The 25,396-nt window shown below is 46.5% G+C and overlaps 9 protein-coding genes across 9 annotated transcripts; 6 read left to right on the top strand and 3 right to left on the bottom strand.

Annotated features, from left to right (window-relative positions):
- Nucleotides 1-1,339: 1,339 nt before the first annotated feature.
- VTP01DRAFT_10077 (uncharacterized protein) lies at nt 1,340-3,218 on the top strand (the record flags this gene model as incomplete). The annotated part of the gene is made up of 6 exons (XM_069378399.1): nt 1,340-1,451; nt 1,514-1,613; nt 1,691-1,850; nt 1,921-2,437; nt 2,505-2,750; nt 2,815-3,218. 6 exons carry the CDS (start codon nt 1,340-1,342, stop codon nt 3,216-3,218), a joined length of 1,539 nt encoding a protein of 512 aa, XP_069239502.1.
- A 397-nt stretch (nt 3,219-3,615) lies between these two features.
- VTP01DRAFT_10076 (uncharacterized protein) lies at nt 3,616-4,867 on the bottom strand (the record flags this gene model as incomplete). Its single annotated transcript, XM_069378398.1, has 3 exons — nt 3,616-3,860; nt 3,947-4,129; nt 4,243-4,867. The coding sequence occupies 3 exons, from the start codon at nt 4,865-4,867 to the stop codon at nt 3,616-3,618; spliced, it is 1,053 nt and encodes a 350-aa protein (XP_069239501.1).
- A 663-nt stretch (nt 4,868-5,530) lies between these two features.
- VTP01DRAFT_10075 (uncharacterized protein) lies at nt 5,531-6,344 on the top strand (the record flags this gene model as incomplete). Its single annotated transcript, XM_069378397.1, has 3 exons — nt 5,531-5,693; nt 5,754-6,024; nt 6,107-6,344. 3 exons carry the CDS (start codon nt 5,531-5,533, stop codon nt 6,342-6,344), a joined length of 672 nt encoding a protein of 223 aa, XP_069239500.1.
- Nucleotides 6,345-8,458: 2,114 nt separating this feature from the next.
- Nucleotides 8,459-9,679, top strand: VTP01DRAFT_10074 (uncharacterized protein; the record flags this gene model as incomplete). The annotated part of the gene is made up of 1 exon (XM_069378396.1): nt 8,459-9,679. One exon carries the CDS (start codon nt 8,459-8,461, stop codon nt 9,677-9,679), a length of 1,221 nt encoding a protein of 406 aa, XP_069239499.1.
- Nucleotides 9,680-10,878: 1,199 nt separating this feature from the next.
- VTP01DRAFT_10073 (uncharacterized protein) lies at nt 10,879-15,400 on the top strand (the record flags this gene model as incomplete). The annotated part of the gene is made up of 11 exons (XM_069378395.1): nt 10,879-11,037; nt 11,109-12,125; nt 12,200-12,517; nt 12,590-12,652; nt 12,724-12,870; nt 12,920-14,021; nt 14,084-14,239; nt 14,303-14,580; nt 14,644-14,933; nt 15,011-15,119; nt 15,185-15,400. The coding sequence occupies 11 exons, from the start codon at nt 10,879-10,881 to the stop codon at nt 15,398-15,400; spliced, it is 3,855 nt and encodes a 1,284-aa protein (XP_069239498.1).
- Nucleotides 15,401-15,810: 410 nt separating this feature from the next.
- VTP01DRAFT_10072 (uncharacterized protein) lies at nt 15,811-18,800 on the top strand (the record flags this gene model as incomplete). Its single annotated transcript, XM_069378394.1, has 13 exons — nt 15,811-15,888; nt 15,955-16,001; nt 16,080-16,224; nt 16,351-16,527; nt 16,594-16,726; nt 16,789-16,836; nt 17,056-17,119; nt 17,184-17,325; nt 17,401-17,624; nt 17,708-17,933; nt 18,006-18,200; nt 18,261-18,491; nt 18,567-18,800. The coding sequence occupies 13 exons, from the start codon at nt 15,811-15,813 to the stop codon at nt 18,798-18,800; spliced, it is 1,944 nt and encodes a 647-aa protein (XP_069239497.1).
- Nucleotides 18,801-19,070: 270 nt separating this feature from the next.
- VTP01DRAFT_10071 (uncharacterized protein) lies at nt 19,071-19,328 on the bottom strand (the record flags this gene model as incomplete). The annotated part of the gene is made up of 1 exon (XM_069378393.1): nt 19,071-19,328. One exon carries the CDS (start codon nt 19,326-19,328, stop codon nt 19,071-19,073), a length of 258 nt encoding a protein of 85 aa, XP_069239496.1.
- Nucleotides 19,329-20,974: 1,646 nt separating this feature from the next.
- Nucleotides 20,975-23,262, top strand: VTP01DRAFT_10070 (uncharacterized protein; the record flags this gene model as incomplete). The annotated part of the gene is made up of 7 exons (XM_069378392.1): nt 20,975-21,077; nt 21,137-21,275; nt 21,341-21,563; nt 21,651-22,669; nt 22,745-22,823; nt 22,875-22,957; nt 23,022-23,262. 7 exons carry the CDS (start codon nt 20,975-20,977, stop codon nt 23,260-23,262), a joined length of 1,887 nt encoding a protein of 628 aa, XP_069239495.1.
- A 1,049-nt stretch (nt 23,263-24,311) lies between these two features.
- VTP01DRAFT_10069 (uncharacterized protein) lies at nt 24,312-25,211 on the bottom strand (the record flags this gene model as incomplete). Its single annotated transcript, XM_069378390.1, has 3 exons — nt 24,312-24,775; nt 24,867-25,034; nt 25,121-25,211. 3 exons carry the CDS (start codon nt 25,209-25,211, stop codon nt 24,312-24,314), a joined length of 723 nt encoding a protein of 240 aa, XP_069239494.1.
- Nucleotides 25,212-25,396: the final 185 nt, after the last annotated feature.

Below are 25,396 nucleotides of genomic sequence, written 5' to 3'. Positions count from 1 at the left end.
CGTTGTTATATATATATATATATATATATATATGTGTGTGTGTGTGTGTGTGTGAAAGGAGAAGCAGGCCAACAGGTGTTTTGGATTTGAGACTCCCACCTCGAAGTCCAAGACATTTGCAGCTTCCATTAGTTGATTGTAAGCCACGAGCAATTAAACGCAAGGTTTAAAGTCGTGGTCGATGGGGCGCTATAATTCCTTGTGTCAGAAATACACTGCCTTTTTGAACGATCAAGTGAACTCACATGACTACCGTCTTTGACGTAAAGGTCAATCGTGGGTAAAGAATGAAGGCGGGTGGGCGGGGAAGGACAAACGCCTCCAAGTGCACACACTGTTTATTTCTTGATTGACCTCGAGTTGAAACTGGTGCGACAATGGATGCACCGGTCTCGACCTCCGTGTGCAGTAAAGTTGTGGAAGTAGATTATTTGCCAAGCAGCAGTGCTGGGAAGCAGCAAAGTGGATATCGTGAACGACAAACGTCATTGGACGATCTAAGATATCTTTTTATTATTATTCTTTTGGACGCCAGTTTCTCTCTCTCTGCTCGATCATGCTTGTCAAACTTGATCCTCTTCTTTATTTAGACACTGCAATGTGGGCCAGGCCAAATTGGTGTGGGGTAAGCGGGCGGCGGGGGAGCGGTTGCAAGGAATTTGGTCATAAAAGGAATGTAGCATTCCATCTCGTCATGTTTTGCAACGTTACTCAGTCAAGAAGAAACAGTAACTGCTTCGTGTGGGGTAACGTTCGCCGCGCGGGCAAAATGTGACCTCGTGCCCGTTCGTTGTTTGAGAAAAAAAAAGAGTTACTACGTAAACCCGAGATGGTCGAAAAGCAAGCAAAAATAAAGAGGCTTACAAACCGCCATTGTTTGTTAGCTTCATCTAGGAGAATTTTTACGCTTAGATGTATTCATGCCGCGGTCCATGGTCCCATGAAAAATTTACATTAAAGCTTGTAGTTTTCAATGTCATCATATATGAGTCGCTAGGGGGGCCAGTCCGTGTGCCTGGATTGACAAGCGCATCGCGGACCTTTAAGAATTGGGTATATTTCTCACGCAGAAAGCCGATATACCAACCACGTCCCACAGTGGCTCAAAGGCCGCTTATCTTAATCTGGCGATAAGATTACAAAGGCGCTGACAAGTTGGCGGACTTGGCAGACTAAGATCGATTTGTTACCCACATGCTAATCCAAGCTCGCACGAATCGTTTTCCCGTCGCTCGGAGTGCCTTCTTTTGGGATTTGATATAAATGGGGGCGGATCTTTTCCATCCAACCCCCCCCCCGCAACATCTTTATCTCTCTGAACACAAGCTTATCAACAACTATGTCGCGAACAAATACCCATAACAGGTCTGAAGACTTAGGATTCCCGCTGTACATGACATTCTGTGCAGTGCTTGCTGCTATATCCGGTTTCAATGTTGGTTGGCATATCAGTACGTATTTAGTAATGCCTCCATTTTCAAGAATGGGAAACTTAAAAATCTCAATTGATTAGGTGTACCCAATATGCCTGAGGGTGTCATCTCTCAATGCACAGATGGCAATATACCCGTTGGAGCCCTCCCAGCATGTTTACCCATGGACAGTTATACCTGGTACAATTCTTTTTTCCAACTTTATCAATCGACGGATAGGTTATCCTAAAAGTTTTATGCGTTCAATCAATCACTAGGGGATACACCGTCGGTGCTTTCGCTCTCGGTGGTCTCGTTGGCAGCTTGGCAACCATGTATCTCAACGTATGGTTGGGACGTCGCGACAATATCATGATTGCATGCGGCTGGATGATCCTTGGTGGTATCTTGTCGGCTTGCGCAATCAACATTGGCATGGTAACAAAAAATCCACTATGCTCTAATTGCCTTCGCAAAAACATTCTTACCACAAAGCTGCATTTTACAGTATTCCATCGGTCGTGCATTTGTTGGTATCGCTTCAGGCATGAGCGGATCTTCCGTTGCAATCTACGTCTCAGAAATATCGACAACCAAGAGCCGCGGCGCACTCGGAAGTTTGTTTGAATTGTTCTTGAACCTCGGCATTTTATTGACGCAAGTTTGCGGTCTTTACATGAGCTACGTTCCCACCTGGCGCCTTTTGTGGGCTATCCCCACTTTCATTGCAGCAATCCAGCTCGGCTGCTTGCTCCTATTCACCGTTGAATGCCCCCGACGACTTTGCGCTAACCAGCAATACGACAAAGCCCGCGCTGCACTTCAAAAGCTTCGCGCTGGTGCCGACATTGACAAGGAATTCGACGACCTTTTGAAAGCACGCCAGCGTGAAATCGACGAAGGTAGCCGCCGCATGTCCGTTCTCGACATTATCCTTCTCAAAGACAAGCGTATCACCTGGAACACAATTATCGTCATGGTCTTGCAAGCCTACAACCAAGTCGGTGGTATCGGTCCCATGTCAGGTAAGACGATGGTTTATTTGCACGAACTCACAGCTTTGATGCTAAGATGATTTTTCTCGGGATACAGTCTACTCTGTTGGTTTCTTGACTACAGTTTTCAACGGCCAAAAGACGCTTGCTACCAACATTTCGCTCGCAAACGCTACCGGCAACATTGTCGCAACCTTCATCTCGGTTATCCTCATGCACAAAGTCGGCCGCAAGGGATTCATGATTATCTCCTTGGCCGGTATGACCATCGCTTCCGTGTTCCTGGTTATTGGTAGTGCTTCAGCAGCCGCCGATCAACTTGCAGGCTTGGTGATAACAGCTGGTAAGTCCGGCTAGTCCACATCGTATTATTCAGTGACTAATTTCTTTTTCTTTTTAAAAAATAGCTATTCTCTTTACATTCACCTACAGTATGGGCTGCGGTGTCATTCCCTGGTTGATTGCTCCGGAACTTTTACCTCTTCGCGCACTTCCTCCCGGCTCAGCTCTCGGCAACGCATCCAACTGGCTCTTCAACTTTATCATCAACACCATCTGGCCACAAATGAACAACAACCTCGGCGACTATAGCTTCTGCGTTTTTGCAGCCATCAACTTTGTTGGCCTGCTCTTTGTCATTTTCTGCATGCCCGAAACAACCGGCAAGAGTCTCGACGACCATTCCAAGAAGAAGAAAAACAAGGATTTGTTCACCGAAGAAGAACACGAAGAAGTTTCGGGAACGAGCGTGTCCTCTTCATCAGACGATAATAAATCCCACAATATCCAGTATATCGAGACCGCCCACTAAAGAAGTGTGAAAAGCGAGAAAAAAGTTATAAAATCTCTCTCAAACTCACCAACCAAACAAGCCAAACTCACACACACACACACATCTACATCTTTCCCGCCTTCTTTCTTGTACTAACTTCTCTCCCTCCCCTTTCCCTCCTTCTCGCGCTGTCTGTGTCATATATATATTCCACCTATTATCCGTTTATTTCTTTGTCTGTGCCTCCCTCCTTTTGTTCGCTGTATAGTAGTATCGTATTATTGATAGCAAAATGTCAGTAACTTTCTATCTATATTCTCCTTCCCCTTCCCTTTAGTGTGATATATTTGATTATCATATTAGTATTATCTTTATTTTGTCAATCAGTCAAAAACTAAAAGGTTGATCCTTTCTTGCCAACATCAGTGTACAAAAATCATCCAACAATGGCTGTTCCCTTGACTGCTTGCTTGCCTTGATGATCAGCAACCCAAAGTTCAAATTGATCCGGATGGTCGGAGCTAAGTTTGCCTTGGACCTTGAGCGGCTCGTTCACCACGAGAGGCGACTTGCATCGATACTTGAATGATTTGATGACTTTTCCGGCGTTGTTTTTCTTTAGATGGTCGTTCAGCTGGTTGACCATGAGCCAGAACGACATCGGGCCGTGGACGAGACATCCTAACGCGCGGCGATGGCGGAGAAGTAGGCGCCAAATTTGATCAGATTTACTAATTCTATAAGAACGCAACTGTAACTCTGCATACCTCTGTGATGTTCAACGTTGGTTGCATACAGATGATCGTAGTGGATAAGATGTGAATTGAAAGTGAGCGAAGAGAAACGGAATAGCAGGATTGGACTTGGCGTCAAGTCGAGCGAGAAATCAGGTTGAGGAGAAGGAGGAGACGGTTCCGAGGATTGGGGTTTGGAAGACGAAGACGATGCATCTGGGGTAATAAACTATGATTAGATTATTCTGCTTGCTCCATGTCTTTGTTTGGGAAAAGCTTATTTTTGTTGATGAACCAGCAGCAGCGTGAGAATCGGCTGACCGCATTACCTTTATCTTGCATGGGAGACTTTTCCTTTATTGGTGCTGGGCTGCTGCTGCTCTTGTCGTCGACGTACACCCAACATCTCGATTCAGTCATGGCCCAGCCTTTGGCGTTGCTGATATGCTTATCTACCCAGATGAAAACAGAATCACCCCGTCGCCCAGCAGGTCTGAACTGGACGTCGCGCAAGGACGATTCCATCTGGGCAGCGTCGCCCACCCTGAGCGGGTTATCTGGATTCCACTTTAGTTCGCCACCGGCCCACATGCGATGGTTAAAAGGCGAGGGAGGTTTCCACTCTTGCTCGTATCCGTCAGACGAAAGATCTTCCTCCAGAACGCGCGGAGGAAAGTACGCCAGGTGCCAGGCTGGAGGAAGCTCTGTCCCGTTCTCGGGCAAACGCGCTCCGTTGTATACTGGATGGTCCATCGTGTTGCCCATCAGATTAAACTGCGAGGCTGCGATGATATCTTGCTCGACGATTTTCTTGTTCCTAAATGCATCGAACCACTGCTCTACGAGTCGGCCCTTCTCGACTGTCGTGTAGCGTGCAGCTCGGATTCTGGCCAAAGGGAGCACTAACGAGCCTGCTGCTGCTGTCGTCGTTCTGAAGAGTGACGGTGATGGCATATGATTATAATAGAAGAAGAGAAGATCGTTGGTCGGCTTTTAGAGTTGCGCTCTGCTCCTTGAACCTTCAAGCGTGGATATGCTTTTACCCGGTGACACAATATGCATCGCCTTCTTCATGCCTCCTTCGTTTGATGCCGATGGAAGATAAAGCCAGCACGCTTCCACTCTGTTTTTGATTTAAACGATCCTATACGAGCGGTCCCTGGAAATTGAAACATGTTTTCTAGAGCATCCGGCTGGTAGAAGCATGCCTTGAAAAGAGGGAAAAAAAGTTAGTTACATGCCAGCTTTGTGGTGATCTTGTCTCCGGGACATGATTTATTGTCATATGTAGAAGAATATGAACAAAGACAAGAAAGTTACTATTGGTGACATGCAGGCAAACGATGCATCTGTAAAAAAGAAATGCAACGAAGCCTCCTCTCATCCAACGATAATTTTTATTCACGTAACGAGTATGCATAAACGATTGCCTATAGTGGGAAAGGGATGGTGTTTCGATGACTTTCATCGAATGACAATTTTGCTGCGTTGCATAATATGTAGCGTCATGGTGATGGGTATTGGGATTCAAATCGCGACACATCCGAAGCTATTTGAGTAAGGGATCCATGTCTTGATTTCTCACTTTAATATACTTCTCTTTCAAAGACTGTCACCATGAGCCACTACCAATACGACACTGTTATCGGTGCTGACGATACCAAGCTTGACAAGTTGGGCAACACCGCCCCCATAGAAATCAAAAAGAAGGATGAAGACCACAAACCTACGCGACGTGAGCTGCGCGAAGAAGAGCGCAAGAAGAAGTACGGCATTGCAGGTAAATCTATTGTTATACTTTATCATCTTTTCTTTCTTGTTCTGACAAGGGTATCATCAGTGTCTCCGCCTGACCGAAAGCATGGCCACGACCTTGGTGCCAACGAGCCTTCCGCAGCTGCTGGCAAGTGGGAAACTGAGGAAAAGAACAATCCAGTGTTTATCCCTCAACGCGCCAAGCACGCAGATGAAGCCGATCACAGCTTGGGAGGCGGAACCAGACAGCTTGACGGCCGACGTCAGTTCGATCGCCATAGCGGTACCGGCTACAGCGACAATGAAAAGAAGATCAGCCAAGGCTGGGGTCACTTGGCAAAATCTGAAGTGCAAGCGTAAGTATACATTACAACGCTGCTGCATGAACCTTTTTTTTTGCGTGCGTGGTATTTACATACATAATCTCTGTTGCTGCAGTGCGTTGGATCGCATGGATCCTCGAGACCCAGCGGCTGCCGAAGGTCCCGGCAGAGCTGGCGACGAAACGCCCGAAGATAACAGCGACCTAAAGACTCTCGATGAATACAAGGCATGCACCAAGCATCAGCTACCCTCAAAGTGGGGTCCTAAGGAACCTCGTGCTCCCATCACTGATATTCCTCAGAATGCTATCCCAATTCACGGAGGACACCAAGACATTGGTGCCGGTCGATAATTTCTTTCTATGAATTTTTTTTGCTTTTGTATTTCGTTTTTTTTTTTGTTCGCCATGTCTGATGGCTGCAATGTGTATAAACCTCATTTGCGTTTATTTCTGTACAATAAACTTACTCGATATCTGAAAATATGATCGATTGACGACAACGGGCCGTTTCCAATGCCGGCTGCCGAGTGAACCGCGGTAGAAACTGACCTAGACGATCTGAGTAAGCAGAATTGTAGATGTTGCTTTTAGTGGCAGCTGGATATGATGTGTCAAATTTGATCCAGCAAGGCGGCCCAGCCATATACAGCATTGGCCCTTTTTGCAGTTCGTGTTACCAGGGTAACGTCATTCCGCTTGGCTTACCAAAGCTAGCTCCTTATATGGCAACAAGTAATTTACCAACGAAAGCTTACACAGCCATCCACCTCCCCCAACATCCATTAGAAGAGCTATGACGGAAATGCGCCACCGTTTTATGTAAGGTATGTAACAAGACCGATCACGAGTGAGATTTATCCGTTCTTCTTAGCATTCTTTCAAGCAGCGCCACCCAGCATTGCTTCAAGACAGGGTAAGATGACGATCCTACCGAATCAGGATAAGCTGTTGCTCCTGCTCCGAATGTAACATGGAGATTCATACATAATCAAAAGGCGGCGCTTGCATCTTTGACATGAAAGAAATCTTTTTTCTTTGATATATAGCATGCATCAAACGTTGAGCGGTAAACTTTAAATGCGATGCGGGCTGGTGGTGCATTCCTGCGCACTGATTGTCACTGCTGTATTTGGTTGCCTATTTTAAGGCGTGGATTTCCCGAGATGTAGCAAGCTTGCATAAGTAAACTGCAAAGCTGACCGGGAATTGAGCGCCCATTCCCTTTTTCAGCAGCACGCAGTGGAGGAGGGAGGAGTCTGCTACGTAGCCCGCCGCTAAAAAAGAGAAAGAGATGATGATGCTTCTTAATTAGTGAGCGCCTAATTTTTTTAGTTTGATTTTCTTACACATCCCAATAACAACAACAATGTTGTCCTCGTCGTCCAGGGCGACATCTCCGAACCAATTGTTGTCGGCTTCCTTTCCGATCATTCTCTCCAATGCACACACAACATGTAACTATTATACAATCGAGTTTGAGGAGAACAAGGAAAATTTACGCCCCTCAGGAGTTAGAAAGAAAATAATAATTGTCCTTGTCGTCGTTGTCTACTCCTATAATCCTTGATGGAGAGATGTGATGATCTCGCATGGCTTAGGGACCCGTGAAGCTGATATCATCCTGCACAGGGTACTATACTGTATCTGGTCCGATGGAGCATTCTAGCATGGCGTCTAAAGAATAAAGAGGGGGTGGAGGAGGAGCAAAAATACTTACTAGTATAGAAGAATACATCAATTTATCCATATATACCAATCGAAGCTAAACAATAACAAGTATGCACACAAGTGGAAATTTGTAATGGAGAAGATCCATCTTTTTTTTCTTTTCAAAGCCAGGTCAGGAATACAAAGTTGTTCTCAATATCATGTACACTCTTTCCAGAAAGTAATGTCGCATTTTGTGAAATTTTATAATACATTTATACCCCAAAACGACAATTTGCAGCAACATTAATTTTTGGAAAAGGTGTACATCATACAAGTATCGGGATTGCGGCAACTTTAGGACGTTCCGCAGGGGCGGGGATATGCAATACTTCGATTACCAAAGATTAACACACAACAACCCCAAGAGCCAAGATTCGTCTTATCAGTTTCATTAACAACAAATGGGAAACAATGTCGTCCGTTCGGAATCACGGATACGGATAGGTTTTATCAATGTCGTACACTGATTTCGCGCGCTCTTGTGTTTTGATTTTGCCATTGAAGGTCTGGACTGGATCTGTACAGTTGCACACAGCCTTGAAGCAATTAGGACGACACGTCTGTGATTGGTCGAGCAATTTATGGAAACTCAAATTAACGTCCCCCAACCGATTATACGCCGAAAAGAAAGAAGCAATGAAAGGTTAATAAAATGCGTCTTATATAGTCTCCTTTACACGCATATATATAGTGCAGTCGTTTTCTGTGCCTGTCTTTTTTTTTTCTCTCTTTCTCTCTGCTTCAACTGAGCGACGATGACCAGCCCGCTCGCAACAAACAGCACGCCTGTAACTAGCGCCACTTTGCCGCAGCGTCCGTTCTCGTTTGCTGCGAGCTCCTCGTCCACTGGTCTTGCAAGTCGCCGACGTAACAACAAAAACTTATCTCTTTGTCTCAATGACAGCACAGCCCGTCTCATATCTGCTCCTGTAACTCCTCGGGTAGCACATATGCAGAAAGGTCCCTACGCTCAAGGTCCCGTGCGAATCATGGACAATCTCTACCTCGGAGCAGAGCAAAACGCATTGGATCTTGCTCACCTCCGCCAGTTATCCATCACCTATATGTTGAACGTAGCCGCTGAAGTCTATCACCCTCAAGAACACACGTTCCAGCCATTTGAAGATACCGTGAACAACAACAATAATAATGTTCTGCCATCACCGTCTCTCTCGCGTGCTTCCACTGCTAGCAGCGTTGCCAGCAGTCTTTACACTATCACAACGTTGCCTTTGCCTTCGCCCCGTATGGATGCAAACAAACTACACCCGTTTGACGCCGCCGGACGTAGCAACAATGTGTCTTACAGCAACAAAAGGCGACAGTCGTCCGTATTATCCATCAATTCTTCAACAAATGAACAAACAACAATGCGTTACAAAAAATTGCCGTGGGCACACAACCAAGATAATCTCGTCGAAGAGCTCGATGTTGCTCTTGCCGCCATTGACACCGCACGCGAATCCAACCAAACAATCCTTGTCCACTGCCAATGCGGCGTCGCACGCTCTGCAACTGTGATCATTGCCTATGTCATGAAATCCCTCGGGCTCGGCATGCAAGAAGCTTACGATTACGTCAAGGCGCGGGCGCCTGGCATCAGTCCTAACCTTGGTCTTTTGTACCAACTGCGCGAGTACGAACAGAAGCTACTTGAGGCTCATCAGAAACAGCAAAATTTGCTATCAATAGAGCAGCAGCAGCAGGCACCAGCGCCAGCAGCAGCAAAACCTCCGCGATCATCATCATCCAGTATGCGCCCCGCCGCCACACCGTCGTCCGTTGATAACAGCAACAGCAATAGCACTAGCAAGAAATCAATGTTCCGCCCCTTATCATGGAAGCGCAGGATGGTAAAGACAACGTCCAAAGTCTTGTCACTCGGAAACACTGCGGAGCAGACGGCGGAGCAGAGCGACGGATGGTGGAGACCACGGAAACAATCCAGTGCAAGCAAAGTATCCGTTTGTTGCTAATACCCTTTTGCGCGTGAAACATCATTCCTTTGCATTTCTTTGTATATACCCCCTCTCTCCAGTTCCGGTTTCCCCTTTCTTTTTTTTTCTTTGCTTGTATGTAAAGAATTCCCCCCGTTTACACTGTATCCATACAAAATTCTTCTTTCTCTTTCCTTTCCTATTACCATTGACATTTCAGTTAGCTGTTTCTCTCCCTTTGTTGTCTGTAGCTCTGGCGTTACATATCAATGTATAAAAGGTAGCACAATTTACTTGCTTTAGTAATGGATGATTAAGAAGATGTTTCCCATTTTTCCTACTGCTGCTGTTGCTGGAATGCTTTCCTAAATATATACTTGCAATATAAATGTCACCGCCTCGATCTTGGACTTTAACTTTCTGACCCGGGGTTCGTGATAAGCCAGCAGGAAGCTATGCAACAGAAGAGAAGGACACATCTTTGCAAGGATGCAAGCAACCTCTTGTCATCTTCTTCTAGATATCTGATACTTATACATTTGAAAAGCGAATATGAGATGCTTGCTATTATGTTATATTTGCATACATCCTTTTACTTCTTTCGAAAATAGCACGGGTCTCCCATTAATAGACATGCGATGCTATTCTTGCTGTCATGCACTGTACCGGCGCCGCCAAAAAATGCTCCCGTAAAATACATACGTCAAAAACAGGGACATAGTTGTATCTCCTTGCTTGTAGATTTAATTATAGTTCCTGGAGACGCGACAAAGTCTAGTGTCATTGATCATGGTGTCAGCGACATCCATCATGCTTTCGTCGTAGTACAACAAAGAGGTCCATTAGTTGTTGAATAGGACGCGAGCGCCGCCATTGTAATTACGTTGGATTATTGCTTCGTAGAAGTTCCTACCATGATCTTTCTCTATGCACCCTTGTTTTAGCTTAAACGTGTATGTCCTTTTATTCAACCTAACGGCAACAACGGGGCAATTTTGCTCTGCCGCGCGCTGCACACTCCTCCGAAACTGAGATTCAACAGTCGGTGAAGCTCGAGCCCGTTGAGATTCTCATCTTTTTTAATTTCTTCTTCGAGAAGCAAACCATAGGCTTCTTTCTGTTTCCTGGGGGCTTTCACGGTTGTTAAGGTGCTTTACTGCGACACGCACTTTTCTGCCCAAAAAAAGCTAGCAAAGTAAAAAGAACGCAAGTGGCGCTCGCTTCATCCCACCACTGCAATGTCTGGACAGCATAACGGACCTTACGACAATCAAGCGGCTCCCGGCACCATGGGCAGTCTTGTCAACAGCGTCGACTCGTACCTTAACGAGTTCACCAACGGACAAGGTAGCAACAACACGATTCCTCAGCAACGAGGCCAATCGCTGCAACATCATGTTTGTATTTTACTTCTTGCGTACCTGCTTTCAGGGCCTTGTGTCGCTCATTTTTTTACTTACTTTTGCAGAATATGTCGTATCGGTACTACGGCAATGATAACTATGCTGCTCGTCGTCAGAGCGGCAACGAGCAAGGTATCGTTGATAGTGCAAAGTACTATAGCGCAACCGCCCCGTATTACGAAAACCATATGTACCTCGATTATCAAGTACGCAGAACTCCTCCAGGCTCGCCTTCTGCACGCCATGCCTATCAATATATGCAGCAGCAGCAGCCGCTTCCCCAGCAGCAGCCACCACAGCAACAATATCCCACGGCGGCATATTATAACACTCAGCAACAACCGGCAGCAGCATATCCTCCACCTCCGGTCGGATATTCGAGAACCTCCTCTGAAGAATATGCTGCTCAGTCTTACAGACCTGTGTATGGTAATTCCGATTCTTCTACAAGCACGTACACCCCTTCATCGTATTATTCATCGTCAATCAGCAATGCAACTCACCACCGGCGCACCCCGTCGTCTCTGAAAATGACAATCACCACTATCGAGAGACCAAAGTATACCATCCCCGATTCCATTGATACGTCGAATCTTGGAGGGAAGAACGGAGACCCTGGATTCGTACCCGTTTCGCCGGATTCCAGCGATGAGGAGGAATACTTTGCATTCCATCATGGCAACAGCGTCACCGCGATCAATACCACCACCACCGTTAACAACAACAATTACGCTGCTGCAACTGTCGATGACCAGCCTCCGCCAACACCGGTGCACCGACTCGAGCCACGCGCAGCAGACAATGAACTTGAAGTCAAGGAGACTCAGGTCAGCGCGGTGTCGCAAAATCAGCAGCACCAGCAGGAGGATGGACAGCAGGTTGTTCCAGAGCAAGACCCACATCCGGATAAGCAGGAGCACCGGAATTCTACCATGTCTCGATTGCAAGTGGCAGATACCGATTATTCACTCTTGTCTGCACTTTCTGACGCCGTTAAGAAGAAGATCAAGGCACTGGAAAACGTCCGTGAATTGTTCTGTGCGAATGAATACCCCGAATCTTTCACTGGCCAAGAAGTTGTCGTAAGTTGCATATGAAGGTCTATGTGATGTATATACATGAATAGCCTAAATGCAAAAATTTTACTGTAAATTAGAAAGCATTGCGAGAGACATTGGCGCACAAGAATATTCCGGATGGATACTGTATTCTTATTGCCAATGCGCTGATGCACGCTAAACCGGCATTGTTCCAGCCAGTACACTACAACCACAAATCTCTCATCACTGGTGTTGTGTACAACTCGCCAGATGAGATATATACCTTTGACGAAGATGCCTCGGATGACGATGTCCCCAACGGCGTCTTTACTAGCTTGACCAGATGTTATACCTATGGATGCGAGCCTGGAGAAGGAGGGTGCTATGCGCCAAAGTGTCCGAACAAGCCCAGTGTTTTTGAGGAGGAGATTATGGTACGCAAAAAAAGGAACAAAAGGAAGAACCTCTCTCCCAACCGGAAAAGACATTTACTTTGTTGCACATAGACACATGCGAACCTCTCCCGTCAATCTTCAGTAGAATCACTGGCGCCTGTAGACTCTGACAAGGTAAGGAATGCAGCAGCAAAGATCGCGTGGAAAAAGTATGAGACTATGGCTAAGCTCTGGCGTCTGTTTAGTCCTACCCGCATATACCATGGTCTGCACGTGTTCCCCGAGAATTGTTGGAAAGTGTGTCGAAGCGCGAACGTGATCGACAGGAAGCTATCAATGAGATGATTTACTCTGAGGAAAGCTACAGAGACGATCTTGATACAATGCATGAGGTACATGTTTATTAGTCTTGGAGAGGGACGGCGTACTCACTCACAGTAGGTCATTGTGCAACCCCTGGCAGAGTCCAATATTATCGAACCGAGCCGTCGAAAGCAGTTTATCAAGCAAGTATTCAATAACTACGAAGAACTGCGGGAGATCAGCCACGCATTGTTCAAGGATTTGTTGGACTTGCAGCGTCGATTCGATCAAAAATGTGTACCCATGATTGGCGATATCTTGGTGCAGCACTTTGCCTACTTTGAAAAGCCTTTTATTTCGTACACGCCAAGAGTGAAACTGGCTGAATATTTGGTTAATATTGAGAAACGAAACAACCCAGAATTTGCACGCTTCATCGCCGAAGTCGAAAAAAACAGTCGAATGAAAAGACTTGCGTTCCGGCACTTTTTGCTGAATCCAGTGACTCGTATGCAGCGATATCCTCTCCTGCTTAAACCCATCATCAAAAAGACGGACGAAGATCACCCTGACTATGCCTATCTAGTACGCTGCAACGAAGTCGTCAGTGCCATTGCGGCTAAATCGGATGCGCAAGCGGCAGTGTTTGAGCAGCACGTAGAGATCTTAAAGATCGATGATATGCTCACTTCCAGGCAAGGCGAGAGTCACGATTTGCAGCTCAAAGATCCGCATCGGAAATTGTATCACCAAGGAGACCTGAAACGACGCAGTCAAGGCATTGAAATGACGGAAAGATCTGATATCCATGCATTCGTATTCGACCATCTATTCTTGATGACCAAAATACGCAAGACCAACTCTGGCGATGAATATCGAATCTGGAAGCGGCCCATCCCGCTGCAGATGCTGTTTGTGCAAATTGGTAGCGACTATGCTGGGCAGAGTTCGTCAAGCCGCTCGCCACTGCCTAGCACCTCCAGCTCTTACATGCTCCAGGGAGTGTCGCTTACTCTGCAGCATCTTGGTCAGCGTGACGGCACGTACCACTTTTTCTGCGCTTCTCCTGAAGAGAAGCAAAAATGGGTCAAAGCCATCGAGGATGCCAAGGCGGCGTTGAAGAAGAGACAGGGTGAAAACGACGTATATGAACTGCGTGTACTTGATGACTCGTCTTTCCGATACTTTGCTGCCGCAGGTGTCGGTAACCAGGCCAGGATCAATTGCTCCGTGCCCTTCAGTAAGTGAACTTGTTGTGTGCACTTGACGCATGTATTAAAACTTTCTCCCATCTTTTTCTAGTGTCTGCACAGGGTGATTATAAATTAGTGATTGGCACGGATATCGGTGTATATGTCATGACAGTCGGACAAAACGACGCCTCGCGCGTTATTATTTGTGACAATGTGACGCAAGTAGCTATCATGGAACGACATCATATTTTGCTCGTTTTGGCTGGTAAGTTAGCTGAAAAGAATTTAGCACAGAGCCCATTGCTAAACATAAGGGATGATAAATTAGATAAAACTTTGCGAGCCTACCCGCTGGATTCAGTAAAGTCAAATACGCCAACTTCGGGACCGTCCCAAGAACTGGCACAGAGTGTTACATTCTTCCAGGTTGGCTACTGCAACAACAGACACTTGGTTGTCTACCGAAGGAAGAAGGGAACAAGCAGTTTCTTTGTTGCGCTGGAACCTGCTTGCGATTTAAGGGATCCCAGAAACGTCAAGCTGCTTACACAGCGCACTGGGTTCCTCGGGCGGGGATCCAGCCATTCATGGTTCAAGAAATACAAGGTAATGTTGGAGAACTTTTCTCATTCAAAATCCCTATCTCTAAACTGCAAATTCCATATTTAGGATTTCTATGTGGGAGCAGAAGCAAGCAACATCCACTTTCTGAAATCCAAAGTGAGCGTTGTGGTGGATTCACGAGGATTTGAAATCATCGATCCAGAGAACCTTGGTGTGGGAGGACGCAACATCCCAGACAGCGCAGATCCTCAGTTCAACTTTGTGCAGCGTCATACGGAACCATTGAAACCGCTGGCAATGTATCGCATTCAGGACAAGTTTCTGCTTTGCTACAACCGGTTTGCCTTTTACGTCAACAATCGCAATGGATCTTTAGTAAATCGCGGTGCTGGAAGGTAAGCGGATCAATAAAGTTACAAGACCGATCATAGTCCTTTTTTTTTTGCCAAGTGACCTTATGACACCATCATAGATCACCGTTGCTGTGTGCGTGGGAGGGCACCCCGGACCATGTCGTCTATCAGCATCCATATATTATTGCTATAGATTCGCACTTCATTGAAGTAAGGAAGGTGGACACTGTAAGTAATCCATGCTGTACGACAACCGATGTGATCCAACGGCGACTTACACGTTCCATTTTTAGGGAGAACTTGCACAAATTATTCCTGGTGAAAACATTCGATTAACGTATTACAATGGCGGCGAAACACCCGTTATACACGGCTGTATGACGCATCCTCAGAGACCGGACATGCAGGTCCTCTTCCAGCTTTGGCTTAGCAGGCCACAGCGCAGTGCAACAGCAAACAGTGCTAGCAGTAGTAGCCTTAGTAGTAGCAGTGGATACCCGCGTAGATAAAGAGCAGCAAAGGAAGGAAACAACGGAAGAAAGGGGGAAATGCACACTGATGCAAACAGGTTTTATTTCTTTTCTCTCGTGTCGGAGCGGCCGGAGTTCCGTGAATTCAAGAATGGTCGTCAAGCGTGTGATCCATGCACATAGCCGGCAGAGCCAATATTGCTACCTCACGTACATTTGATGAGTTGCAAGGAAGCACAAGTTTATAGTGTGAAACTAAAAGCCATTGACCATCATTTTATGTCATTGCCCGTTATTCCCAATCGAGGTTAAGCTTGAGAAAGGATCAAACACAAAGAACATTGCACCTTTATTTCTTTCAAGTGTTTTCGTTCCTTCCTCTGTTTACTGCTGCTGTCAACTTTTTTCTCTCTTCTTTTCTTTCTCTCTTTTTCTCTCCGTTCTTGTAGATGGCAGCCGCCCGTATACGATACGATTGGGTCGAGATTCTCGATCCACAAAGCGGTCAAGTAGTTTACGCGAGTCCCGTACGTGTATTAGTTACGTTGCCATGGACACAGCACCGCAGCAGGCATTGACTCGATCATGTATAGTCAACAGGCCAGTGCCAGTGGGACAGTAAACCGACATCTGGCTCGATGCAAGTGGTTTGAGAGAATACTAACATAACTTGCTTGTCGGAATAAGAGTGAGGAACTGACGCTGCTTCTGCTAACAGAAAACCACTGAATCCCGACGGCGACTGGTGGGAGCTTTGGGACGACAAGCATCGATTACCATACTATTATCATTCCAAGACCGGTTCGACGCAGTGGGAGCGGCCTTCAGTTAGCATCGATGTTGTACCTCTGGCTAAAGTTCAGGTGCGCAGCTTTGTGGGCGGGACAAGGAGGGATGGAGGGAAAAGGAGGGGAAGACAACAGATATATAAACCGCGGCGGGCACGGACAGACACACAAAGGAAAAAGAAGCTAATACGTTGATTCCAGAATTTGCAGAATCCGCGGTTATCATTCAAAGGACCACCGCCATCCAACCGAGATTCGAAAAGATACAGCCGGTCCTTGGACTTGCCGCCGCCGCAAACCACTCGAACCCATCAACCCACACCGACACGCTCAACGTCAGATCAGGATAGTCTGTTCAGCTTTAGGAATCCATTGAGAGTAAAATATCTGGCAATATGTTAGGATTGAAGCGACAAATATTGATCTACGGTTCGTTATTTGCAGAAGGGAAGCAGTGCAAGTATCGAAACAACATCATCGACGCGAAGACCGTCCCACCAGTTCAGCATATTTGCCCAGTTCACGTGGAATCGGACAAGCAGCAGCAACGGAGGAGGAGGAATTGACGATGGTGGAGGTAAAGCAGTGGTGTTTGCGAGCACATCGTCATAGTAGTAATAACAGTGGCGGTGCTAGTAGACAACAGCAGAAGATCCCTGATGGTCAGTGCACCCACTGAGAATCCAGGTACATATATATTGCTTGAAATCCAACATCTCCCTTCCCTCCTGCCCGAAACAGCGGCCCTCAATGTTCTGTGCACGCCTTTTCTCCCCTCACCCCTCTTCGAGAAACAACAACAGCAACAACAACCCATTGTTGCTCTCCTCCTTTTTAATTTATGATCATTATATTTTATTTACTTTGTCCTTTCTTACTTACTCGTTCATCAAACGACAACAACAGAGGCAAGAGCGGCGATGCACCCATTGAACAACAGCAACAGTCACCACGCGACGGTGTCGGAAAAGTAAGAAGAATGGACACAGACGGCGGCGAGTTTGCAAAAATTAAAAAAATATCAATCTACACAGACGCATGGCACTTCCAAGCAGTTTGCAGCAGGATATCAACCAATTTGCCATTGACGGATTTGCACAGAAATACTTTGCAACACACAAGCGCGGGTTGTTTCGACGACGCGTGCCCTTCAAGGAAATGCTGCAGTGGTCCAAGGTACAACAGCCAAGTTTTGGGTCTGGTGGTTCAAAGATGTGCGTATCTCTCACACACCAGTCTGTCTGTCTGTAGGATTCGATCAACAAGCCATTGATTATGTTGAACAAGGATCTATACAAAGACGCACTCAAGTGCTTTAAACAGATCCAGACGGTCATGGGTGATCGGTCTCGGCCAAGGAACATGTCTGACACCGAGATTCTGCAGTCTATTTTGAGTTGTGGTATCACAAAGGGGCAAATGCGAGACGAAATCTATGTCCAAATCTGCAAGCAGTTGAACAACAATCCCCGAGGGTAAGGAGATCTCTTCAAAACGACAATGCTGGTGGTGGTGGTGGTGCACTGGTTGTTGATTAATATGCATCTTTACTTTACAGCGACAGTATCAAGAAAGGATGGGAGATCCTGTGCGTTGTCTGTATTACGTTTCCGCCATCTAAAAACCTGGAAAGTTACCTGCATAACTTTGTGCAGCAGCACCATACAGTCAAGGAGAACAATGTAGATGTCATGAGCCGGCACGTGTCCACCAAGCTCAAGCGTATATGCATCCGGGGGGCCAAGGGTAAAGTCCTCACTGCCGCCGAAATTGAACGCGCCAAAGTAAAGTATTATATATTTAATGCATGTCACAGCTGGTAGCAGACTTTAACTTTCACTAATGTATGTACATAGGAAGCACCGTTTAAACCGTCAGTGTTTGGCGAGTCCCTCCAGTTTATCATGAATCTGGACCAAGAAAAAGAGCAGACATCCCTGCAGATACCCCAAATTGTACCATTCCTTGCCGACGCAGTGCTTGCTCTGAACGGACGACGGTCCGAAGGCATATTCCGAATAGCAGGTGATGCCGACGATGTCACTGAACTGGTAAGAGGAATGCCTTTGCACACGGATAAGCTCAATAATGCTAACATGTTATTATCTCAGAGAGTGCGCATAGAAAACGGTCGATACGACGCAACCGGTATCACGGACCCGAATGTGCCTGCTTCGCTGCTCAAATACTGGATCCGTGATCTTCCAGAACCGCTCATCACGAGCGAGCACTATGACAGCTGCATTGAAGCTGCAGAGGATCCAGACATGGCGATCGATATTATAAACTCACTGCCGTGTTTGAACAGGCGGATAGTTCTGTACATGCTAAGTTTCTTGCAGGTAAGTTCAAGCAGTAAAGATAACATGGGATCCGGAAAGGAAATGTAGTAACAATGAAGCCTTCCCCTTACGTAGGAGTTTATCGATCCAGACGTGATAAAGCATACCTTAATGAATGTGCAAAACCTGGCCATGGTGTTTGCACCCAACTTGCTCAGATGTCCTTCCGAGAAACTGACAACTGTGCTGGAGAATTCAAAATATGAACAGGCGTTCCTGCGAACGCTGCTTTTGGAGATGGAAGCGGACAAGGCTGCGTGCGCGTTTGATACGGACGAGGAGCACATTGTTGGACGACGACGACGATGATGACCAACGTCACCCACGCACCGTCTAGAACTATTATATACCATAGCAGGAACCGACCTGGATTATTCTCGCAACAACAACATTTTTAATACCTTCCAGGGAAAAAAAACCAAAAATGATTTAAAGGGCCGCAATGCACCCGTCTCCCTGTCTCTTCATAATTTTCGATAAAAAAGAAAGAGACATTCATGTAATACATGCATGCATGCGTGATACCTAGAGGAATAATTTAACCGCCTGAAACATGACATTTGACTTTTTTGAATAACATTACAGAGGCGACAGTGCTGGTATGCATTGTCTGTTGCTATCGATGCGTGCACGCACGGTCTTATCTCTGGCTGCTGGTGGTCGACGTTGTGCGACATTGTAGCAGCTGTCAAAGGAACCGACGCCAAGCATAGATATCAAAATAGATAAATGTTTAGACCCGCTCTCGCCCGTTATTGGAAGGTTAGTAAAATCCGAAACCACGGTGGTAAGCAAATCAAAACCCAAAAAGTCGGGTACATACTGTCTGCACGGCATGCAGCTGTTATGATTTAGGATTTATACATTGAAAGCTGCTGCAAGTTGCAGCAGCTGAGTTGCTCTATGTAGTGAATCTTTGCTCACAAAAGTGCCTCACGCTAACATGTCAAGTGCGTACATTCAACCGCGGCACAAATTATAACCGCTGGCCTGGTAAATGACATTGGATGGGTTACCTGCTTGCACAAAGGATATTATGACGGTCGCCGCGTTTGCAACTTATGAGCAGCTTTTTAGTTCTGGATTCTCTTTCTATCTTCCTCTGCATCCTGGCAATCAGTAGTAGCGGCAACGTTCCTTTCTTCCATTTATCCGCGGGCTCGTGCATTTCTGTAAGCATGTATGATCGCGAGCAATACCCGCCAAGTTAAAATAAAAAATTTTTGGGTATTCAATGTCGCACAAGTCAAACCGGTGTTTCTTTAATTACAAGTCTGCAACGTTCTTGTTTGTCATCATTGTCCAATCAAATCCGCAGCCCATAGTGGTATACGTAATCCCGTGTAACTACATCAATGTAGCTCTGCAGATCATCATGGTAAATTGCAATTGTTGGGGTTCCCAGTGTTCTGCACCAGAGATCGCCCTGATTTTGTCAACCTTTTCCGACAATCACCCCCCTTTACAATATATCCCATATCAACATTTATTTATTACTGGAAGAGCGAGGGGGAAAGGAAGGGAGAAAGAAGAGAGATCTCCCAAACCAAACTAAATCTCTCTCTCCCATCCCTCTGTTGGAAAAAAAGATTGCCCGGTTTCCCGATACTCGGATCTCGCTCATAAAATGAAATCTTGCCTTTATTGAATTACAAGTCGGCGACTGAAATGCATGTGTTTCAGAATAATGTTAGCGCGTGCAACAGAAAAAAAAGGTACGATTCTTTTAAGACAGAATTGATATCAACATAAACTGACTGCCCTTTCAAAACTGTCAATGTGTGTATATTTCTGCAACAAAGGATAGATCTGTGAAGATGATGATGATGAGGAGGAGGAGGGCGACGATCTCCCAGAAAACTGCCTCTGCTGCTACTCATTTTCGGACATTTTTTCTCTCGAGTCTTTCTGCTATGTAGATCAGTATCGGTTGGGTAGCAGCACGTGTGGCAAGGACAAACCGTTCCCTGGTCCATGTGAATTGAACAATGCGTGTACTCCCGTGTACTCCTATGTTTATTAAATGTACTCCCCACCATTCCGGAATACAATCTTGTTTTCATTTTACAATTGGCCATTGGTCCTGAGTGATCGGCGGCCTTTTCATTTTTCTCAATTGCCAATACCTTGACAGCCAATAGCAAGAGGCGCAGATCGAATTTTGTCTGAGTTTCCGCGCGTGCACCCTAACTGGGCTTTCCTTAAAGGGCACAGATCGATCGTTCAACTACACAGAATTTCCGTCTAGGTTCTTTCTTCGGTCCAGGTCATTAGTGACATGTCCTTTCCGCATTAGATCCAACTCCTTCAGTTCAATCGCCTGTTATTCGCTGTAGACCAGCTACTACCCACTCTGGAAAAAACTCGTCCTCGTAATTTTGTAATTCCCATCGTTCTGTAACTTGCCCCCTTTCTGCTCAACTACTATTACATACACGCACTCACGCACTCACGCTCACACCCACCTCCACCTGCATCGCGCAATGACCATTGCAAACCAGGACCAGGCCGATACCTCAACTGCAACAAGTAACCCTAGTCCTGCTGCCTCCAGCGCGGAAAAGGAATCAAGTAATGGCGTCAAAGGTAACGTGATATATCTTGCGTACGTCGTCTCGTTCCTTTTCTCACCGTCCATCCCACAGTCAAAGTCTTTTACACGTTCCAAGGTGCCGATACGACGTGTCTCTGCAACTTTACATCCAATCTCGAGCTTCCCGGAGACGATGCACAGTACGTGCGTGTTCCACTGAAAGAATGCCTCGTAGCTCTGTGTGCATCCTGGTAAGTACAAATTCTTTTGCATTCAACAACGATTCCCCTCATAAGACTGACATACCTTGATGTAGTCCAGACATGCTGTTATATCCAGACGCAGACTGTGCCGTGTACAGTGCAAACTTTCAAGAAACAAGCTCGTCGTCGGCAGGAACCGAACAACAACAATTAGTATGGGAAGGTCATGGATTGCTATCGTGGAACTTGGATGCCGATCATCAAAAGTCTGTACACATCAACGGCAAGGTCAATCGAGCAGAAAATAACGTCCAAGTCGAGCTTCAACTACATCCAGTAAGTGTTAGCGACAGGAGAATTAATTGATCTGGATTTACTTACCATTGCTTCTTCCTCCCCCCATTTCACTCCTATGTTCTCCAGACGCATCGTATATCAAAAGCAGACTATTATCACACTCTGGTACGTCGGCGTGGACCGCAGATGTCCAGAACAACGCCTTCTCCTCCGCTTGCTCAGCCAGATTCCGCAGACGACGGATCAACGCCGGTGCGACGCATGATAAGCCTGCCATCCATGCAGACCATACCCCCCGCAACAGGAGCACCACCACCACCAGGAGAACCAGCCAGCGAGTATGGCAGGTATCCGCCGACATCGTCGCCTGGTGCTGCTGGTCATCGCCAGTCAGTGTATACCTCTTATTCTGCCGAAGATGACTCGCAGCCACGCATGCTTCCACCGATTTCGCGGATTTCTCCCAAAGAATCCTTGACGTTCTTCCCTCCGTTGTCCGATATCAGTCGTGGCAGTCCAGAAGATGCTGCAGTAGCTGCCGAGCAAAGTTTCAAGAAGCGGAGGCTTACGCCGCCGATGGGGTCCAACATCCAGCATCAGCATCAACAGCAACAGCGAGGAGATATATCGAGATCAAGAACCTCTCCCACCGTCTCGTTGCCTCCGCCGTCTGCGTTGTTGGATCTGCGCAAAGATGATCGGTATTATGGCGGCGGACATCATTATCCGCCTCTTCCGCCGACGACTGGAGCACGTGCGTACGACGAACGGTCCATGGTGATTGCAACAACGACTCAGCATCCGCTGCCACACCATGCAGCAGCAGCAACGCCGTTGCCAGCGCCGCCTCAGGTCCCGCGACCGCAGCCACCTATCACGACATCAACGACAACGACGTTTGTCGGTCCAACAAGAGTGCAGACGCAGCACACAGCGATTGGGCGAAGGAAGAAGCGAGATACCAAACCTCCGAACGTGAATGACGTACGTACATTTGTACAGGTGGAGAAGGACGAGAATGGAAACTACCGCCTGCCTGTCGAGATCGATTCTTGGACAGTCTTGAACCTGGGAACGGTGGTTTATGACCGCCCGGCATTCCACAACCAGCGATATATTTACCCTGTTGGATACAAGGTCAAAAAGTAAGGGAAAGAGAGGAAAAAGGGAGAAGAGAAGAACAGACTTTTCATTGGTAAAAAATATCCTTTTTTTCACAGGTGGTACAGAAGCATGGTAGACCCGCGCAGTGACACACAATACACTTGCGAGATTCTAGATGGAGGCCAGGAGCCCATAGTAAGTGTTACTTAAAAGTATGCAGATACGTTTGCTAACTATTTACTGCAGTTCCGGCTCGAAGCTGACGACAATCCAGGCGAGGTATACATGGGTCCAACGCCCACAACAGTTTGGACCATTGCTGTGAGAAGGTAAATTTACATGGACAGTTACACAGACTGGCACTTTGCTGATGATTACTGCATATGTACACAGGGCATTTGCCATTCGAAACATGGACTATGGGCACAATCCTGTCGGTCCAGACTTTTTTGGATTGCGCAAAAACACGATCGCAAAAATGATCCAGGACTTACCCGATGCAGACAAGTGCAAAAACTACATCTGGCAGACGTTCAAGATCGGCACGACGGGCAGGACCGCGCGTGGCAAGATATTCAGGTCTGAAGATGTATCCGATGTGGGCAGCAGCGCAAGCAACCCTTCAAAATCCTAAAACAACAGCAACAGCAGCAGGCGACTTTTGTTGTTCTTCTCTAGATGCTACATTTTATATACTTGCACACACACAGACACACCTCATTGTCGTTCTCTCTTTATCTTTCTTGATTCCGCCTCCAGCCAGCCGCTCTCCGTATCTGTGCATATTCTCTTTATCCTCTCACGATTTCTATATTCGCAAAATGCCCGCGCAACACTCTTCTATCTATCTAACTGTCTATCTATCTTTATCTATCCCTTCTCTCTTTTCCGTGCTCCATATGATCAATTAATGCTACGATTGAAGATTTTGTATAATGCCGATTTTATATTATTCCCCTCCTGTCCCACCATTTACACATCATCCATATAGCATCTCTCACTTATGTCTAGTAATATAAATCTACAGGGTATCACGAAACATAGTATGCGTCGATTGACCAGGGCAGATTCATGCGGCTGGGGTTTTGAAACCAAAAATGTGGTTTCTTGCATTTCTGCGGCAGCAGCGGGTTCTTTTTTTCTATTCCTTTCTACCAAACCAACCGTGATGTCTGAAAAGAACAAGCCATCGCCGCCAGTCCCACCGTACCAGTATCCACCACCACCAACGCAGAAACAGGAAGGTTATTATCCTGGACCGCCACCGCCCGTAACGGCCCAGCAGCAGCAACCGCTTTCAAACAGCAGCAGCAGCGGGTATCCTGGCGTGGTCGGCGGCACGCCATCCTGCCAGGAAGGAGTGGAAGGCTACGACGCTTATGGGCAGCCAGTGCGTCCGGCATTCATGGAAGAACGTGTGCGGATCCAGCAATCACTTGGGCCCAGCTGCCCGAGGAGAGGATATCACGAGTTGCGGATGCATTACACCAACACGTCGCTGTTCTTTGCGATTCTGATATTCCCGTATCTGTGTGGATGGCGAGGTAAAAGAGAGGCAAGTATATTTCTTTTTTCATATTATATGTATATATATATATATATATACAAGACGAATTAAGAACCCTTTTTTTTTCTTTTCTGTTTAGTGTGTATGCAAGCATTGCGGACAAAAGTTTCCCAACGTTATTCTACCAGAACCGTAATATGCATTCCTGCTTGTTGACGCGCTGCCCGTACTTTTTGCATCGTCAGACGGTGCAGCCACACGGCGACGATGATGAAAATGACGACACTGGTTGCCATGGTCACGAGTGTGAGACGATGGGCGGCCGCTGGTAGATTAGGATCAGATAGACTTGCGAATTGTGACCCGAACCATACTTCAAGACACACTTTCCAACATGCGAGGAATGATGTCATCAAGTATGTTTGTGGAGGCAGCGTGGGGAGCAGTGAGAGGATGGCGTTGGTGAACTGCCACGGGATGGGCGAGAGTCGGATAAGCATGAGCATGCCAAATCCACCGTCTTGGATGGCTTCCTGCACGGCCATGTATAATTCTTTTCGCTGCAGCGTCGACTGGATCGTGCGTCCAAAGTTGAGGTACCTAATCACGCCAAAACACACTGCAGAGCCGAGCATTGCACCTGTTTTTGTTATATTTGTGTCAATTATAACTGTTGCTATTATTACTTTTATCTCACACACACAGAGACAAAAGTCGTCCTTTTCTCTTACCGCTGACTGCAGGAATGGCTCCTAGCGGAAACCCGTACACGAAACCAGAGAGTGTGACAAAGAACGTGAAACCTAGCAACGGCGGTGTAGACACAAGTACAATGACGGCTGTGAGAATGACCGCGCCGTACGGGGACGATCGCATTTCAAAAGCTACATTTTGGATCACTTTTGTTGTTGTAAAATGGCTCGTGAGAATGACATAGCGCACACACACCGAAAAAAAAAAGGTACGACAATAGTAGTAATATTACCTTGGACGAGTTGCGCGCGGTACAGCGCGAGTGTTGCTAGGATAGCAACGGCCGCGAGGGACGTAGCGACCACGCGCCCTTGAACTTTCATGTATATATGTAACAGGCAGAGGCAGGTGACGGACGTACGTGTGTGTGTCTGTGTGTGCCTGGTATGTGTGAGTGCGCGGGGGAGGAGAAAAATGCTCAGTCAAATGAAACGCACACGAGATGTGACACAGGCAAGCAAGAAAAAAAATGAAAATGAAAAAAGAAATATAGCGCATACTTTACTTA

The sequence above is a fragment of the Rhizomucor pusillus genome, assembly GCF_041956525.1.
Source record: "Rhizomucor pusillus strain CBS 183.67 unplaced genomic scaffold VTP01scaffold_8, whole genome shotgun sequence".
In the NCBI taxonomy this organism is placed as follows: Eukaryota; Fungi; Mucoromycota; class Mucoromycetes; order Mucorales; family Lichtheimiaceae; genus Rhizomucor; species Rhizomucor pusillus.
The sequence above is the reverse complement of the archived record's forward strand: the minus strand, read 5'-3'. Positions and strand labels throughout refer to the sequence as shown.